Source organism: Rhinatrema bivittatum, chromosome 15 (genome assembly GCF_901001135.1).
Source record: "Rhinatrema bivittatum chromosome 15, aRhiBiv1.1, whole genome shotgun sequence".
Classification (NCBI taxonomy): domain Eukaryota; kingdom Metazoa; phylum Chordata; class Amphibia; order Gymnophiona; family Rhinatrematidae; genus Rhinatrema; species Rhinatrema bivittatum.
Window position 1 is genome coordinate 30,837,758 of NC_042629.1, and position 18,814 is coordinate 30,856,571.

Genomic DNA, 18,814 nt, shown 5'->3' on the forward strand with positions numbered 1-18,814 from the left:
AGGAGGGTAACTCTGAGCTGCCATGTGACCCAGTTTTTGGATGGACACTTCTTCAGTCCTGGCTTTCTGATGCGCCTTTTATGAAACAGGACTACAGCTCCCACAGTGCACTGGGGCATATGTTTGGAAACTAGGACTAAAGTCTTCTTGTTGGCACCATCAGACGTTCTCCAGCAGCAGCTGGGAATCCAGTCTGACACAAGCTGGCTGGTCCGCAGAGCATGCCCGGGTGACTGCTGCTACTAGATTTGCAGCCCTCTCGGATGGGGAAGGAAGGTGCTTGCCCCGTAACTTTCAAACGGGTTCAAGGATGTAGCCCAGCCGGGAGAGAAGCAAGTTCCCAGCTAATCCAGTCCTGGCTTTGCGTTCTCTGATAAAAGTAGGACTACATCTCCCTACATCCAGTGGGACAAAACTAGGACTGGATCAGTTTCTTCAAGCTGACCACATCCTAGCAGCTCCTCAAACTATTCAGTTAAAAAAAACCAACCCTCTCTTCTAGATCCCTTTGAAGCTTATAATATGCTATATTATATAACCTCCCACACACACACTTACTTTAGAGTTTACACCCATAGGGGGAGCATTTCCAGAGCTGCCAAGTGACCCAGTTTCTGGAAGGAGACGTTAGACTAGTCTTGCTGGTTTAATGAATGCTCCCTACTCTCCACCCCTTACCCATACAGTGTGTGTTTTTTTCCTGTGGTGCTGATTTCAAAGGGAAGGACTACACCTCCCATAATGCACTGTGACACAGTCAAGACCCAGGACAGGCCCAAATATCCCTCCAGAAACTGGGCCCCTTGGCGCATCAATATTTGACTTTTTCATAAGCAATACTGACATGCTGCTCTGTAACATACGTTAACGTCAGGGAGCAATTCTCGGTGTGATCATGGACAGTACAGTAACACCGAGGCAGGAGGAAACAGGGGAGATGCAGGAAGTGGTAAGAGAGAAAAACTGCCCTGCTTCCCCATGTTTCATTATTAAAATCAGGTGCAAGAAGAGCATGGTCCTGGTTTGATATGCGGGTACATGTTTGGGGGTTTTTTTTTAATGGAAATCAGATGTGAAACACTGATAGGGAAAGCTTGCTGTAAAATAATAAAACTGCTCTGATTGTGTGATATGCCTTGCAAATTAGCCATATATTTAAAACAAAAAAAAAAAACCCCACTGATTTATGCAAACTTGGCACAGCCTGCACTTCGTGCCTTCCCTCGTGCAATTAAAACCAGTTTAAAACTAACCAAGCGTGCCCCGTGATGTTTGGAAAGATTTCACTGGTGAAACCCACTGAACTTGACATTTATTCCTGTCAATCAGGTGAGAAACTGAAGCAGAACTGTGATTCCTGAGAAGTGGCTTTGGATTTCTTTAAAAAAAAAAAAAAAAATTGCTCAAAATATTTCTGCAATGGTTCATCCATCTCAGTTCATTTTGCAGTTTTAAATCAGCCTGAAATGCTTTTATTTTTCAGATTGGTTTTGTACTGGTTTAAAATGGCAAAACAAAGTATCTTTAAAACACTTGGAAGCCCTGAATTTTAGAAACTGGTTTAAAATGCATGATGAGGCCAACTAGATGAGGTTTGTTACTTCTAGGAATTATGCTGCGTGCAGTACTAGGAAACTGTTTTAATGTTTACTTTCTGCCTACTGGCAAATAAATGACACTGAAATGTAACATAGTCATACTTTCTTGATGTATTAATTCTCACCATATAGGAAACTGTACTGCCAACACAACAATAACAGTTTGTGTAGATTAAGTCTAAGGCAAGTATTAGATACAGAAAATCTTCTAGATCTGCCAGGATAGCAGGTTAATGGCATGTTCGTTTTTTATTAGTTACTCTCCAAACCATGTACCAATAAAAGAGTATGAATCTAAGGGTCAGATACTCTGGGATGTATTTCCATTGTTTATCAGAATGGCAACTTTTGCATTAAAATGTTGCATAAAATTTCATGGCTTCAATAAACATTTTTGTCCTGTGGTGAGTAACCTGGGCTCTGACTTAATGTCTTCTGCTGGAAGAAAAGCTAAAGGATGTTGAATCATAGAACAAGGAAACTCTGCTCTTTTATGCTGTGGTCTCTTTATGGTGTGTCTCTTACTGTCTGTGTCACTGCAGTGTGTTCAATAGTCTACCTGTCAACCATGATCTCAGTCCCCATTCTGGGAACAAGCTGCCATCCTCCTACAGTCTCACCCAGACCCACAAGAACTATGGCGAACAGAATGAAGCAATATAAACACCCCCAACCACCTTGTCCAAGACCCATTCCTTGAAGACCATCCAGTGCCATTAACTGCTTTAGAACATCAACAGATCGATGCACACATCTTCATAAATTGAAAATTAAGGACAACTCAAATTATAAGCCATATAGTGAACCACTGTAATTTGTGCTTCTTTGATGGAGAAATATCAAAACTACAAACATCTGCCTGAAGACCTTACTATCAATGTGTAGCTTACTATTACATGCAGGAGGATGCATTGTGTGTCATGTATCAGAGTATGTGTGAAGGTTTCATCTCTGTACATGGATGTGTCTTGAGTGGGGGAGGACAGTAGTGCAAGGTCTCTGCACGCATGTGCTTAGAGTGTGGGGGTCATCTTGTTGGACATCAGCATGAGGGATGTATGCATGTTTTCTCTGCATGAGAATGATTGTTTGTGCAAGGTGGCAGCATGGACATGTCTATGAATGGAGGAGTGAATGTCATCTCTGCATGGAGGTGTGAAGATGTGGTGGACATGGATGTGTCTCTTGAGTGGTGTGTGTTTGAGTTTTACATAGATGTGTTGGGAGGGATGGTATCTCTGCATGGATATAACTGAGTGGGATTGGGTGGCCTCCCTACATGGGCATATTGGGGGGGGGGGGGGTGTCTCTGCATGGGCATGTCTGAATGGAGGGTGAAGCCTCCTCTCTAGATGAATATGTTGGGATGGATGAGTGTGGGTGTAAACTCTGGATAGATGTGTCTCTGGTTGTGGAAGGGTTTGTCATCTCCATGCATTGACATGCACCTGAGCAGGGGGTGGGGGGTGTATTTAACTGCATGGATGTAACTGCAAGGGGGAACAGTAGTTATTTCACCATCCAGTCCAGCTACAATGAAGAAAAGAAGTAAGATCACAAATGTACCAAGTCAATGACATGGCAGAAAATCACCAGGATTGGAGTAAAAAGTTATAGAACTAATGCTCATGATTTGAGATTCCAAAGAGGCAGATGGAGTAATAGCAGAAATGTCTTTACAGCAAGGGAGGGTAGATGCATAGCCCAACCTTCCAGTGGAAGTGATAGAGACAAAAACAATAACAGTTCAAGAAAGCACAGGACAAGTACAGAGGATCACTATTTTGGGAAGCAATGGCAGGAAAGGCAGATATCAACTGCGTCTATGACATTGTAGCAGCAAAGTTCCTGGCCTAACTAGATGGTCCTTGTGTTTTGCAAATAAAAGTTGTATATGCGAAACCGCCACCAGCGATGATATCAAACGGTAACCAGCGTTGGGAAATGCGATGGTTGCATGTTGCAGCCTTTAAGGTGTGCGTGGGTGTTGTGGCTAAGACATTCAGTGGCCTGTGCCACGCAGTCATCCTCAGCAGTTGTTCACAGGCTTCTTCCCGTGCTGTGACCGGGCCCAGGTATGGGAAGCCTCAGCCCCTTTCCCATGGGAGGGTGAGAATGCGCCCCTGACAAAGCGCTGCCTTTCGTCCCAGGATGGGCTCCGTGGGACCGCGCGCCCCCAGCCCCCACGTCTCCAATACAAAGCAGCGGCCAATGACCGACAGGAGCAAGGCCCCCGTGCCCCTGCGTCGTTTGCAGGCCCCGGGGCCGCCGCCACCACCTGGGAAACTACAACTCCCGGTGTGCTCTATCCCGCCCCCACTTCCGGTCTTGCGTAGTTTCCGGAGCGGATTGGAACCTGGAATCGGGATCGGAAGATTCCCAAAGCCGAAGGTACCAATAATAATAGAAATTAAAAGAAAATGCATTAATATCATCCGAAAAGACCCGAGAGCGGGCTGACTGACGGGGGTCGGCGGGTTGCAAGCTTCACGGCTCTCTCCCCTCCCCCGGATCCCGGCCGCCATTCCGCCTGGTCTTTGTCACAGCGGCCGGCGGTGGCGGCGGCAGCTTTGGCTCCGGCTCGGAGCAAAACCCGGCAGGATTGGTGCGGAGCGATCCCCGGCCGTGCCGAGGGAGGCCCTGAGCGGAGCCCGGGGTGGAGGGAACCCGGGGGCTCCCCCTCACCCTTAAAGAAAAACGACCCCCCACCATGAGGGCGGCTGCTCCATTTTATTAATAAGAGACAAAAGGTGCTTGTGCTCCATTGTTAGTCCAGCTAGGTTCTCCCCATTTACATTTATTTTCTTTATGTTAAAATTTACTGATAGCTGTACACAGCGCTTTCGTTCTTTTGTAGCTGGTGATCAGTTCTCAGGGATTTATTATTGCATGCAGGGTTTTTATATAGATAGTGATGAGGGCTCCAGAATTTATTTATTCTTGCATGCAGGATTTTATATAGGATGTGATCAGAGCTCCAGGATTTTTTTTTTCATTGCATGCAGAGTTTTCACAAAAACACTAATTCTGAGGCTCCCTTTCAGGAAGGTTCGCCCCTCGTCCCCTTCTCCATATAGTGACCTTGTAATGATTCAGGGGGGGTGTGGAAGATACTCCTGCACCTCTACCTCCTTCCTGCCCTAAAATGGGTTGACAAAACAGCCATCCAAAGCTTTTCTCCTTTGATAAAATTTGACTTGCTTTATTTGTGCTCCCTCGTTTGATTTATTTCATAAAAGAGATATAATTATAGCAGCCTTTTTTAGATCTTGCCATGCCTGTATTTTTATTCCAGATGCATAGTAAAAGTGAGACGTGCAACGTCTTGCATGGAAAAGGGCAGTGCCAGACACCCCGGTGATTTGGCAACCTAATTAATGACTTGGGCTTTCTGCAGGGCTGGTGGCTGGGTGGGTTACAGTGCGGACAATCCTGAAGATCTTGCTGCTTGAATCTGCAGTGTTTAGGCAGCAGATCGCCTTTCTTTCCCACTGGCACGCATTTCTCTTGGCTGGATGCCCCCCAGCCCCAGCTGGCACTGGGTGTAGAGATTAAGTAGGGCGGCTTCAGACTACGCCCCTGGAGTAAGAGGAAAGGAAAAACGGGCGACGGAGGGGGACAAAAAAAATAGTGAATTCCCCTGTCTAGCGCTGCTTGCACTCTGCAAATAATCTTATATGATCTGCAAACACAGGAACCTGTCAGCACGGAACTGGCATGGAGCCATTTTAGTCTCACAGCACGGGAGCAAGTCCTGGGTATTTTTCAGGGGGTGGGGGGCATTTTAAGTCAGTTTTCAGGACCCCTATAACATTTCGGGATGCTGCCGCTCCCGGAATAATTTGCACCTCTTGCCACCAAATTAAGAGCGAGAGAGAAGGAGCCGATCCGGAGCTTGAGGCCGGACCTTGTCTGCTCTCAGGCCGGGGGCGAAGTCTGGCTCCAGTGACCCGGGTCAGTGCACAGGTCGAGCCGGTCCTGATTTTCTGAAAAACCCCGCGGTACGAGGGTCAGAGCCAGAAAGGGACAAAGAGGTTTTAAAGTCGCCGCGTTAGCAGGGTTGTTTGGGGTTTTTTTCCTCTTTTTAGACAGTTTGGTGTGGGCAGTTGTTCCAATTCTTTATGTTGCAAAGATTGCAAAATGCACTGGGCGCCAGCGTAGTCCGATAAAGCAGCCACACTGGTTCCCAAACCTGCCCTCAGGGTCCCCCCAGCTTTCCACAATGAATATGCATCCGATTTGCATGCTCGACCTTCACTGTATGCAAATCTGTCTAATGCATTATTCATTGTCAACAGCCTTTAAATCCAACCGGCTGGGGAGTCTCTGAGGACAGGTTTGGGAACTAGAGATGCAACAGCTACCATTTTCAGATATCAGCCTGCCATTTAGTCTCCAATTTGCTGCGGTTTATAGTGAGTTCAGATTCCTCGAGATAAATGGCTGAAATATGTCGGCTATTATCTGACTGAGGGTGGCCAGATTTCTGTGATTCGAATGGAAGCATCCAACATGAAAGAGCTTATCTTCATTGGAATCCCTTGTAAATATCACCTAGCTGAATTGTGGATATTAAAAACAAACAACTTCACATGAGCATCTAAATCAATTTAAATGATTATGAATATATAGGATGTCACCCAAAAGGAGGAAAAGACCTCAGAGCCACTGTACCTGTTCTCAATGGAACAATTGGTATTCAAGAGGTTGTATCAATCACAGGTCTTGAAAAACCTCCAGCCACCTGATTTACTCTTATTATTCTTAACACTATTTTATCTCATATTTATTCCTTTTTTTTTTTGTTTTAGATAAAAAAAAATTTTTTGGAAAATTCAGCAATGGCAGTGAAATCCATAAAAGCAAAAGAATATCACATATTTGTGGATTATTTGGTATATCCTCGACGATTCTTTCAAACTTTACTTCTGAATGAGATAGTGTATTAAAAAACCACTTATCTGAATCTTGATGTTATAAGTCCGTCTTCTTTTAGATGGAAAAACATCTGTTAACCTCGTTGAATATAACCGGATAGGTGACCGGTAAATGGCTTAAGCAATTTTAAAGCCAAAAAGACCTTGTTCGAAGAAGGAGCCAGTTGTTCCATTGAGAACAGGTACAGCGGCTCTGAGGTCTTTTCCTCCTTTTGGGTGACATCCTATATATTCATAGTCATTTAAATTGATTTGGATGCTCATGTGACGTTTTTTGTTTTTTTTGAATGGTTTGTTATATCCTCACATTTGTCTGTACACTTTTGAAATTAAAAACAAAACAAAAAGGATTTTGTAGTCAAACAAACAACAATTTGGAGAACTGTAACACTTCTACAGGCCGATGTAGAAAGCACTTTTCTGCCTGCAGTTCAATGTGCATTTTCTGTGCGCAAACCTTACTGCCAATGCAGCAAGGAATTTTGCAGGCAGAAAATGCTCCTTTCTAAATGGAAGTACTGCATAGCGCCCTGCATCTGGCCAGCGGATTTTTTTTAGCGCTGGAAACTTAACTCCTGGGTCAGGGCTGAAGTTAATTTCCAGTGCTATGAAAAAAAATAGACAAAAGTTAAAAAAAAAAAAAAAAGTCAGGAACTCTCCATAAGAGCCGGCAGCTACCGCCACTTAGCCATATAATTACTGACTTATCCAGGTAAGTGGTGGAAGCTGCTGCTGCACTTAGATAAATACAGATTTATCGGTCTAACTGGCAGCAGGAAGCATCTGTCAGATAGCCTGATACATCAGTACTTATCCGGCTATCTGGTACAGTTTGCCACTACTTAGCCAATTTACTGTATTGAAGCTACTAAGATTATAAAAACCGTAATCTTCTGTTCTGAGGTTACAATTTGTGTAATCTGTTTGTGTTTTAAATTGTGTCTGTCAATTGTAAATCTCTCAGGTATTTGTAAGAGATCAATAAATGAAAAGTGAACAGTGGAGTTTAGAAAGCAGCAAGTTGTTATCTGAAAGAGTGAAGGTAGTATGAGTGCTTTATGGAGAATCAGGACTGGCTTAGCCTGGCTAGGTTGTAGCTCCAGGTTAAGCTTCCCTCTTCTCGGGGCACATAAAGCCATTCACCTCTGCTGCCTGGTTCTCGGGGCTCCACTTGGCCAGTTAGGTTTTGGAAATATCTACAGTGAATATTCATGAGAGGATGCATGCAGATATCTCATGTATATTCATTGTGGTTCTCCTGAAAACCCCACTGGCCGGGTGGTCGCTAAGGACTGGGTTGACGCACTTAAATCCTCCTGATGTCAGGAAGGTTGATATGAGCCGGGTCTGGTCTTCCTTCATTGCCCGTGTGGGCAAAAGCCGAGTCCTCTTTAATGGTCCCAGCTACAGCACAACAGGAACACCCAGTGACCAGGCTCAGGGTGCACGGGTAGAAGGTTTCAGAGGGTTCTCTGGCCCTGGCTAAGGATTCTTGTGGCAAGAGCTGGACTAGATGGGGAGGAGAGGGTTAAAATAGGGAACCGCTCTGGGTAGCTGTGAAGGAAGGCTGAGGGATTGTACTGCCCTGGAAGCTCAGAGGTGAAAGAGAGAACTGCTGCTTGAAGAAACAAAAAATAAAATAAAAGTTTTCCAGCTGCCACCCTCCTAGTGTTGGCTTACGGTGTGAAACCCTAGTTTTGCCCCCGTGAGCATGCAAGTGACAGATTTGTACCAAATTAACACATACAATTTCCAAAACTTCTGACCTGCTGACTCCCAAAACAGAGGGCATGTTACATCTTTCAGGCACCAAGATTTACAATGCTTGCTTCACTCTGCCAAGCAGAAATGGAAATGCTGGCCAAATGGCTATTGAACTTCAGTGAGGGCTGGGGCAATTCACTGCCATGACTTAGGACTGCTGCAGAGGCGGACGGCCCAGTTCCTCCTTTTCCTTCCCTGGAATAGATTGGGGAGGGAGCTTGCCAGGAGAGCTGAAGTGAAGTCTTCTTTGAGATTCGCCCTCATTACTGCTCCTTTGGCTGGCAGGGGTTGCCACGGCTTCCTGCCTCGCCTCCCTGGCATGCCCTATCCCTGCCAGCCCCAATGGGTGGGAGATTTGACCTGGAATCTCCTAATCCTCCTCTAATGCAGGATGTCCCCAGGTGTCCTTAGATGCTTGGGCCCAAATGGGGGTTGATCCTCTCTGATATTGCAGTGACATGCCTTCCCACTGGGTTCTGTTCCCAGCCTGGGCTCCTGTCTCTGCTTGCTGGCAAGGGCTGTGGATGCCACGGGGAGGGGGCAACGATCCCAGCTCCCAGCCATCCATTGCTACTGGCCAGATTCGGGGTGTGTGCACAGCAGGTTTCAGAGGGCGCCACGGGGACTGACTCCGTGATGGCTGGGTCATTGTGGGGAGCGATTCGAACAATGGAGGATAGTCCACAATAGCAGGAATAAATAGAAAAGGAAAGAAATAATATAGTGCAGTAACACTTATTTTTCTGCCACTTAGGAGAAAATGAGGAAAATCCTCTCACGCAGAGGTCGAGAGAAAAACAAAAGAATTCAAATTCAGAAAGGCAATACATTATTCACCAGAAAGGCCCCCCGTATGAATAAGTCACTTCTCTGTATGCGGTAAAGACCGCACGCAGTGCTAGTTCAGCATTCACCACGAAGGGTCTTCGTAACACCCACCGCTTCTCGTTTCTCTAGCATTATTATAGGTACCCAGTACTGTGCAGATACACATAAGAGACGCTGCCTGCTCCCTGGAGTTTACAGTCTAATCGACACACACATACAGCCAGTACAGCATAAACCAGAGCCTTTGAGAAATGTATTTACTATAGAGAAATAGTGCAATACGTATCCCAAAACCACCCTGCAGACGCATCATCAGTAAAAGCAGCCTATTCCTGTTACCTGCCGTGACGACACAGGCCCTGTCTGATTTCTGCTCATCCCCTTGAAGTTTGGATGCCGTTTTTTGCCACCGTCTCCACTAGGAGAGGCTGTGCCAGGCCCTCATTCCCCGAGTCTGCCTTACCCACGTGTGATCTCATAGTCTAGAAACTGCTAAACCCTCATGGGAAAAACACCACCACAGAGGCCTCCTCGCAAGCCACATGGGCTGGTATCTAATATCTATCGAGAGTCCTTTATTTATTTATGTAAAAGGTTTTTATGTACCCGCGAATACACACACAAAGTGGATCTAGGCGGTTTGCAATTAAAAGAAACATAACATAATAATCAGTCGAGGTAAAAAAAAAAATAACACAAATTATAACGTATTAGATAGAGAATAGAAATTTCAGCCTCTGATAAAGCTGGGTAGTACAATTTTACGTAATGGGTTAACATTGCGGGCTAGGAAAGGCTTGTCAGAAGAAGTACGTGTGTACAGCTTTTTTGAAATTGTGTTTTGTGGTGAGTTGGCGGATATGATTGGTTAGGGAATTCCATAGTTTAGGTCCTGCGACTGAAAAGGCACGAGTACGAGTTAAATTCAGTCTGGCAGTTTTTACTGCAGGAATTTGGAGGAAAAGTTTGTCGGTAGATCGTAGATGACGGGGGTGGGGGTTGGTAAATTCGGAGAGTGGAGCACACCCATAAAGATGAAGTACTGTTGAACGAAGTCTGAATTATCATTAGGATTTTATATTGGAGTCGCTGGCTAATGGGTAACCAGTGAAGTTGCATGAGAATGGGGGTTATGTGATTCCCGCGGGGGGGGGGGGGGGGGGGGGGGGTCAGGAGTCTAGCTTGACACTTTTGAATCAGTTGGAGCGGTTGGATTATGTAGTCGGGGAGGCCTCTGTATAAGGAATTGCAGTAATCGAGACTTGTCGGGACTGAAGCACGTATCGAAAATCAGTACGGAAGAGTAATGGTTTGAAGTTCTTGAGTAAGTGAAGTTTATAAAATGATGATCTTGTAATAGATGCGATATTTATGGACATGGATAGTTTGGAATCAATAAGAGCACCTAGGTTGCGAGCCTAACTGCGTATGGGTATGTGGCATTTGTCAAAAATAAGTTTAGTGGGAGGGGCGCAAGTGGCGTTTGGGATAGTGGACAAGTGTATGATTTCAGTTTTTTCTGTATTGAGGGTGAGACGGTTATGTATTTATTGTTTGCAGGTAGATTGTGGCTAATGAGAAGGTGTGTTTCCATGATGAATCCTATGGGAGGATATAAATTGTATGTCATCTGCATAGATTTTCTGATTCATATTGAGGCTTGATAGAAGTTGGCATAGTGGGAGAAGGTATATATTAAACAAGATAGCGGAAAATGAGGATCCTCGTGCTACTCCAGAATCAGTGTAATACAAATCGGCGCAGTATTGTTTGAGATGAATATGTTGCGGATGATGATGTAAGAAAGCTCTGAACCAGTCAAGGACTTTACTGGTCCTACCGATATTTTGTACATTGGTGCAGAGAAGGTGGTGGTTTAGGGTATGGAAAACAGCAGAGATGTCAAGGAGAATGAGAATATAATCTATGTTGGAGTCGGAGTCTCGAATTATGGAGTTGAAGAATGAGAGAAGGAGGGTTTTAGTGCTGTGACCTCTCCTGAACCCGTGTTTGTTTGGATGAAAAAATGGTATTGTCTTCAATGTATTCATTTAATTGGTGTAGGACGACAGATGGAGTAGTCATGTCGGAGATGTGTGTCATATAGGCTCAATGTTTATTAGCTGCTGGGGCTCAGAGCTACAAGCGGTTATGCTTTATTAATAGACATCTTGGATTCACATTGATATTTATTTCCTGTAGATAATATATAACGCATAGATGTTGTCAGCGGATAAGAACCTATTGGCCTCCCCAGTCTGCTGCAGACCCTCCGCAGTCTCTCGTTCTCCCTTTCTTACCTATAGAGCACAGGCCCATTATCCTGCCATGGCTGATATGTTCCCGTTGTAATCCACACCTTTACGGGTAATAGCTTCTTCCATCCAGAAGCGTCCGATATTGTTGGCCATCCCTCAGACTCCTGCAGGGTCCTGGGTCTGGCATGCAGCTTATTCAGCACTGATGTCTCCCCCCTCACCAGTGTGCACAGGCTCACACCTCTCTCTCTCTTCCTTTGGGCAGGTTCCCCCTCCCCCCCCCTCCCCCGCAGAGATGGCAGAAGAGGAGACGGACGAGTCCATGTTCATCTGTAAGTATGTGAAGGAGGAAAACAAGTGGGGTGCGCCCAGGACTGAGACATGGACCATTTCAAAGCTGTAACGCCTAAGCTTGCCCGAAGGGATTCCCCATTGCTCAGCTCCTGTAGGGTAAACCCTCACTCTCATCACAGGGGTCACTAACCCAGGCAGGTACAGTTCTTGTCTCTGACCAAGGAGGGATTGGTAGATTGCACCTTTGAAGCCGCGCTGGGCCACCATCTCTTTTTCTGGCTGTCATGAACTCCTGTTGCAGGATTACAGGACACGCGCTAAACTGCTTTCAGCTCCGCTGCAGAGGGAGTCCTGGCTTGCTGACATCCCCTCCTGACGCATTCTGGGTCCTGCAGTGCTAACTTCATCTGGAGGATGCAGGACTACCACTCCCACAATGCAATGGGATACAAGTTAAAAAAAAAAAAAAAAGAAAAAAGCAGGACTGACCAAAAGTCTTCAGCAGAAATTGGAGCATAAGTCCACTGTTTCCAAGCTCAGTCTGAGAGGCACACCCAACCAGTCTGGTTTCAGGACAGCCACAATGAATTTACATGAAACAGCTTTGGATACACTGGATCGCCGGTGAATGCAAATCCATCTCATGCAGATTCATCACGGATATCCTGAAATCGAGGGCGGTCAGGGGTGCCTCCAAGTCGCACTAAAGCACGTCTGCGGTGTTGCCTGTGCCTTCTGTCTCAGCTTTATCCCCCTCCCCCCCACACACAGGGCACAGGCTCACCCGGGATGTGCTTCCTGGTGCCGGTGTCGCTGGTTGGAGCCTGTTTGCATGCAGGGCCGGGTTTTACACGGTGCCCTTTGACGCCGGCAAGGATGCGGTAGAGGAGGAACAGGCCATGCTGCCGCAGCAGGCTGATGCTTTGAGAGCGCTCCTTTGCAGCTTTGCGTTACGTTTAAGGAGAGCAAGGCTTGATCAAAAGGACGCAGAAGAGCATGAAGCATGCCCCAGGCTGCAATAATAAGGCCAAAAAGTAAAATTGTTTTCTTCGCATGACGTGCCTATGTCAGCAAGCGCACACTTTTGCTTAAAACAACGACAGAATGTGGGGATGAATTCCCTTTTTCATTTCATTGAAAGCTTCCGCCTTTTCAGGCTGGGAGTCCCGCTCAAAGCAGATGTCAGTGCACAAAAATAAAGACAAGCAGTGATCTAGCAGACGGTAGCGAGCAGCTGCCAGCATGACACGACCATGCTGAAGGCTGGAGCAAGTTCAGTTTCCATCTTGGCAAAGGATTTCCAGGGCTCGGGGAGTGTATGTTTAAAAATGGCAGGCACGGACTTAGATTGTGAGCCCTCTGGGACTGGGAAATACCTACCGAACCTGAATGTAACTCCCCTTCAGCTACCGGGCGTGAGCTAGATCAAATAAAACAATAAATCACCTCCCATTCATCAATAAAAACATGGTGGATTTAACATTAGAGGACGGTGGCTGATGTCTTTGTGCCGGTCCTGCTGGCAGGCTCATGGGGCGCGCAGCTGCCTGCTCCCTCCTGCTCCCCCCCCCCCCCCTCGCTTCGTCTCCCTCCTCCTCTGACGCCGGCTGTGCTCTGTGTCTGCAGGGTGCGATGACTGTGGGCAGTACCATGACTCTGAGTGTCCTGACCTGGGCCCGGTCGTTAAAGTCAGCGACTCCTATGTGCTAAGCAGAGCAAGGTGAGTGGCTTTGAAAAATGGCTGAGTGCTTGAAGCTGGGCCTGGTGGAGATCACACGCACAGAGAATGCTTTGGTAGATGCTTCAAGGCCACAGACTTTATAAGCTGTTCAAAATGTATGCTGTATTGGCTTAATAGAAACAACATTTCAAATAATGGTGTTCACAGTCCGTTTTTCGCTAGCTCAGGAGAGACCAGATCTCAGTGAAACCTTAAAAGTAAATCGGCCGCTGGGAATAGTAAGAGATCGTGTGACATGCAAGTAACAGCTACTAAGTCAGGATCACCTCAGGCACTGAAAACCCCAAAACTGAATATAATACAAAAATAATTTGTGGAGAAAGGTAACTCACTCAAACATCTGAAAAAAAAAAAAGATCTACAGCCCCTAACACAAGCCATGGTCCACAGAAACCTGGCTCAGGGGGATCATGAGCATCTCTAAAATAAAGAATATTAAAGCAAAGACATGATACAACAGACATTTGTAACTCACAGCAACCGAAAGCAGCCTTCAGGTACCTCACACACACACACCCACACACCAAGAAGAGTTTAAATAACTGGAAAATGGCACCAGAAAATCCCAGCTAATCAGCATGCAGACGAGGGAATCCTATGAGAACAAGAAGAAATCCGACTTTCCAGTGAAAAGCCACACAAAACTGAGAGCAAAAAATGCAGCTACAGCACATTAACAATGCCACAGAGGTAAAGAAAACCACAAGAATAGGGTCAGAAGCTCGATGCCCACTGAATTTTTTTGGTTTTGCCCAGCAGGATGTAAGGGGTTCAAATTTATAGATCCAGCGCTGTTCACAGAATTACCACCACCAGTACAAGGTGAACAGCCACAGATCCAAGAGCCGATTCTGAATAATGTTGCTTCAGCCGATGAGAAACGGGAGGTTGGTACTGCTACAAAGACTCTGGGCTTGGATCAGACGTAAGGTTTTACCAACATAACAAAGGGGTCAGGGACCCCAAATGACATAAACCACCCCCGAGTTCCCACAGTCCAATGTGACGGGGCTGCTCGCATGAAGCAGGGCGCACAAAAAAAAAACCCCCGAAAGGGATGGTGATGATGCGCAGAGCCGCCAGTGACCTGAACCAGGTTGTGGTAGTGCATGTGTCCCAGTGGGGCCGCATATCTGAAGGCACCGTGGTATCGGGTAAATCACGACCACAGTGAGGAGCAAGAACAGATCAGTGCCGTCTAGTTTTGGCACAGACGGCTCTTTTATGGTGAGAGTAAGGGAAGAATGTACGTGGGTCTAGCAGGGTCAGAAAAAGAGCCTGACGTGAATAACAAATCCTGATTAATAAACGAGGCCCATTTCAGGGCAGGCGAGGGTGCCATTTATTAGGCCTGTGTAACAAATTCAAACTGAGAGAAACACAGTCGCTGAAATGTAAAGAACTGGCCAACAGGAATATTGTCCTGACGCCATCTATGGTGGTACCTACCATAGTGTAGTAAAATATTCTTATGAGTGGGACTTTTGAAAATGGAGGCCACAAAATTACCAGCTGGAATAGAAATGAAAATATTCAAAAAGACATGGACAAACTACAAGTGAGGATTGCAGTAATTCAGCCAATCTAAAATCACAAAGAAGTGAACATCAGTCAAGGTCCAGAAAAGAAACATATCGTCAGAGTAACATCAGGTAGCTAGAAATGATCCAAAGGCTGAAGGTCACAGTCAGCGGGTTTCAAAGGCATGCAGTATTGGGGGTCCTGATAGCCCCATAGTTGTGTCCCTGAATTTGCTGGGGAAAAAGATAGTGTAGTAGTCTGTAATGTGGCCTATCACTCCAGACTGGGGGTGGGTCAGTTCATAATAGGGAATTTATATAGGTTGATATTTGTATGTGGGGAGAGTGTTATTTTTTGGGGTTTTTTTTTTTTAGTGATACTGCCTTCTACTTCCCTAACGAGATTGGGGGAGGTAGTTGGCTGTATTACATGTTTTGTATGTGTTTTACTATATTATTTGATGCATTATGGTATATTGATTACACTTTTGTAAGCATTATAAACCGCTTTGAGTTGCCATCTGAGAAGAGGAAGCTGGTATAAAACCCTGAATTCCTTTTCATCCCACCAGACCTGTCCAGATGCCTGGGTTTTGCTCCCGTACCAGCAGATGGAGACAAAAGACAACCAAAATGCTGAACTTCCCCTAGATGTATTTATTTCTTTAATGACTTATAATGCTCAGCTTCCAAACACAGAATGTGCAGTACGGCGAGGGTGCCGTGCAGCCTGCAGCCATCCAGTTTTTCTGTGTCTCCAGCAGCTGAAGAAGCCTGGACAGATTGCTTCTGGGGGTGACAGACCTTCTGGGCCTTCTCCAGGTTCAGCAGGGCTGCACACGAGGGTCAGAGGTTCCATTTTGACGGTGATCTGCTGGGGGGGTGTATAGCCAGAGAAGTCTGGTTCCCCTTGCCACTCTCCCCCCCACCCCCCCACCGATTACAAAAAAATAAGTAGAACTAATAATAATCAGGCCGATACAGTAAAAATCACGGTAAAGCGGGCGCGCCCCCGCTCTCCTGGGCGTGCGATTCAGTAAATTAATTTATTTAAATTAGGGCCCGTGGTAAAAAGAGGCGCTAGGGACACTAGCGCGTCCCTAGCGCCTCTTTTTGGACAGGAGCGGCGGCTGTCAGCGGGTTTGACAGCTGACGCTCAATTTTGCTGGCGTCGGTTCTCAAACCCGCTGACAGCCATGGGTTCGGAAACCGGACGCCGGCAAAATTGAGCATCCGGTTTTCAAGCCATGGGCCGATTTCAATTTTTTTTTTTTAACTTTTTTTTAACTTTTGGGACCTCCGACTTAATATCGCCATGATATTAAGTCAGAGGGTGCACAGAAAAGCAGTTTTTACTGCTTTTCTGTGCACTTTCCCGGTGCTGAGAGAAATTAACGCCTACCTTTGGGTAGGCACTACTTTCTGAATCGCGAGGGAATAACTAATAGCACCTGCAACATGCATTTGCATGTTGCAGGCGCTATTAGTTTCGGGGGGGTTGGACGCGCGTTTTCGGCCCCTTACTAAGGGGTAAAGCTAGCTCGTCAAACGCGTGTCCAACCGCGGGTTAACGCGCACTGTGCTGTATCGGCCCGAATGTGCAGGGAGCCTGCCTGTTAGGCCCAGCTCCGTGCAATAGAGGCTGCTTGTGCTGCTTGCTAAAGTTTTGTATTAAAAAAAAAGAAAAAGGAAGCAAGCAAATGTTCAGCTGCTATCAGCTAATTTCAGAGGCCAGGAGGGCGGAGGAGCAGGAGTTCCTGCTGTGATGGGGAAGGTGTCGGGCTTCATGTGGCAATGGCAACCCTAGCTGAGCATGGAAAGCGCTGTACAGCCTCTGGGGGAAGCTGAAAATGCGCCTTCCCCCGTGTAAGATAGGTGCGGGGCATGGGGTTCCTTTGCTGCTAGCCCCAGTTCTTCCTGCTGGGCCTTTCAGGTGGTAGGGGGGAAGGGGCCTCCTGCAGCATTGGGTCCCAGTGCCACTTTACAGTGCAGCGGCCTAGTGGAGGATTTCTCTCCAAGGTCTCCTAACCTTTTACCTGTGGCAGTTGATGGCTCTCCCTTCTGTTCAGACTACAGCGCTTCAGCTTTTCAGTGCTCCGCGGTGCCTTTTTTCCCCGAGTTTGTGATGTTGATGCACCAGGCATTTTTCTTGAGGCAGGGAGTGTTCTCAGATTTTTCAGTTCCCCTTTGCCTTCCATCTCCTGCCAAGAGCCCAAAGCCTCATGTCAGGCCAAAAAGCCAAGATGGGAGCTTGATTTGGAGCAGGAGGTGTGGTTCATTGTCTCGGAATCAGACTCTTGGCATATAGGCTTTTGCGGGCAGGAGGACAGGGGCAACAATCTGAGAGAAGGGGACTTTGAAGTGGAAGAAATCCTGGTGGGCACGGGGGATGATCTGTAACTGGTCTGGTTATTCAAGGACGTGCTCCCTTCCATGATCTCTCAGGCCTTGGTGGCCTTGGGAATAGCCAAACAGAGGTTGGCAAAGAAGTGGTAGATCTTCCTCTGGAGGGGCTTCAGAATCCTACAAAAGCCTATCCCATTCATCAGGCTATAATTATTAGGGCCTTGGTCTTGGTAGACTGGAATGCTCCGGAGCTTGGCCTTAGGGCAGATTTTATCCCCTCTTGACTGAGGAATTGGAGAAGCTTAAGGTTCCAAAAGTAGGTGGAGGGTGGTACAGCACTGTAGGGTTCACAGGACAAGAGGACTGAGGCTGTGCTCTAACAGCCATTTGAAGTGTCCGCACTGGCTCTATAGTCCATAGTGGTTAGATATCCAGAGCCTGCTTGTGTGCTAGGTTCAGCAACTTCTGGTGGCGAACCTGGAAGAAAGTATGGATTCTGAGGAGGCCATCTGTTTAGAGGCTGGTTTGTCATTAATGGAAAATGCCCTCTACAACTTTTATCAAAACCTTGGCAAGAGGTATAGCCACAGTGGTCCGCTAGACAGTTGCTGTGGCTCTGCAGCTGGGCAGCAGATGCCACTTTTAAGATGCTCACGAGCAAACTTCCATTTTGTCTGGTGAAGAGAGGCTGGTGAAGGCTCTGGGAGAGACAAAGACCCAGAAGTTACCAGAGTCTTGAGGTACTTCAAGAGCATGGCAAAGCAAACCCAAGTTCATAAAAAAGAGGCTTTATCACCTAGGACAAGGATCTGGTCCACAGTGTAGTCATTTTGTCAGCAAGACTCAATATTTTCAAGATGGAAAGAAGGACCCTAGAGAATGAGGTGTTGCTTGGATAAATGTGACCATGGATGCCAGTCTGAGTGGATGAGGAGCTTGCTGCCATGGCAGGATAGCCCAGGGTCACTGGAATACAACAGAAGCCAAATGGTTGATCAACTATTTGGAGATGAGGGGAATCCTTACTAGATTTCTTGCTGTTGTGCAACTGATTGGTGAGAATTCTGTCTGACAATTCTACGACAGTGGCATATGTCAACTAGTAGGGTCCGTTGCTCAAGTGGGCAGAAGGACATCTCCAGGCACACTGTGGGAGTGAAAAATGTGTAGATGAACTATTTGAGTCAATACTTGCTAGATCTGGGAGAGTTGGAGCTGGAAGGCTCTGCTTTCTCATGGATCATAGGCAGATGGGGCGAATCCCTGATGTTTCGCATGGCTACTCCTAGAAACACAAAGGTAGGGCATTTCTTTAGTTGGAGAAAATAACTAGGCCTCACCAGGAAGTCCTATATCTCCCCGCCATGGCTACTGATAGGAAAGGTTCTTCAGAGAATAAGGGCTCATTGGGGCTTGACCAGGCAGCCTTGCTACATGAATCTGTTGTGGCTCAAGTTTGGGAAAGCCCTGATGTTTCCACAGTGCAAAGGTCTCTTAAGATAGGGTTTGGTTCTCTTGGATGATCCAC

The 18,814-nt window shown here is 46.5% G+C and overlaps 1 protein-coding gene across 2 annotated transcripts in view; it reads left to right on the forward strand.

Moving 5' to 3' along the window:
• Nucleotides 1-3,712: 3,712 nt before the first annotated feature.
• The window catches only part of PRDM15 (PR/SET domain 15), a 117,958-nt gene continuing 102,856 nt past the window's right edge, over nucleotides 3,713-18,814 (forward strand). For both annotated transcript variants that reach the window (XM_029578449.1, XM_029578451.1), the window contains exons 1-3: nucleotides 3,713-3,989; nucleotides 11,651-11,717; nucleotides 13,306-13,399. In XM_029578449.1, the coding sequence (XP_029434309.1) occupies nucleotides 3,750-3,989; nucleotides 11,651-11,717; nucleotides 13,306-13,399 (401 nt within the window). In that variant the 5' untranslated portion in view covers nucleotides 3,713-3,749. The remainder of the gene's footprint in view (nucleotides 3,990-11,650; nucleotides 11,718-13,305; nucleotides 13,400-18,814) is intronic.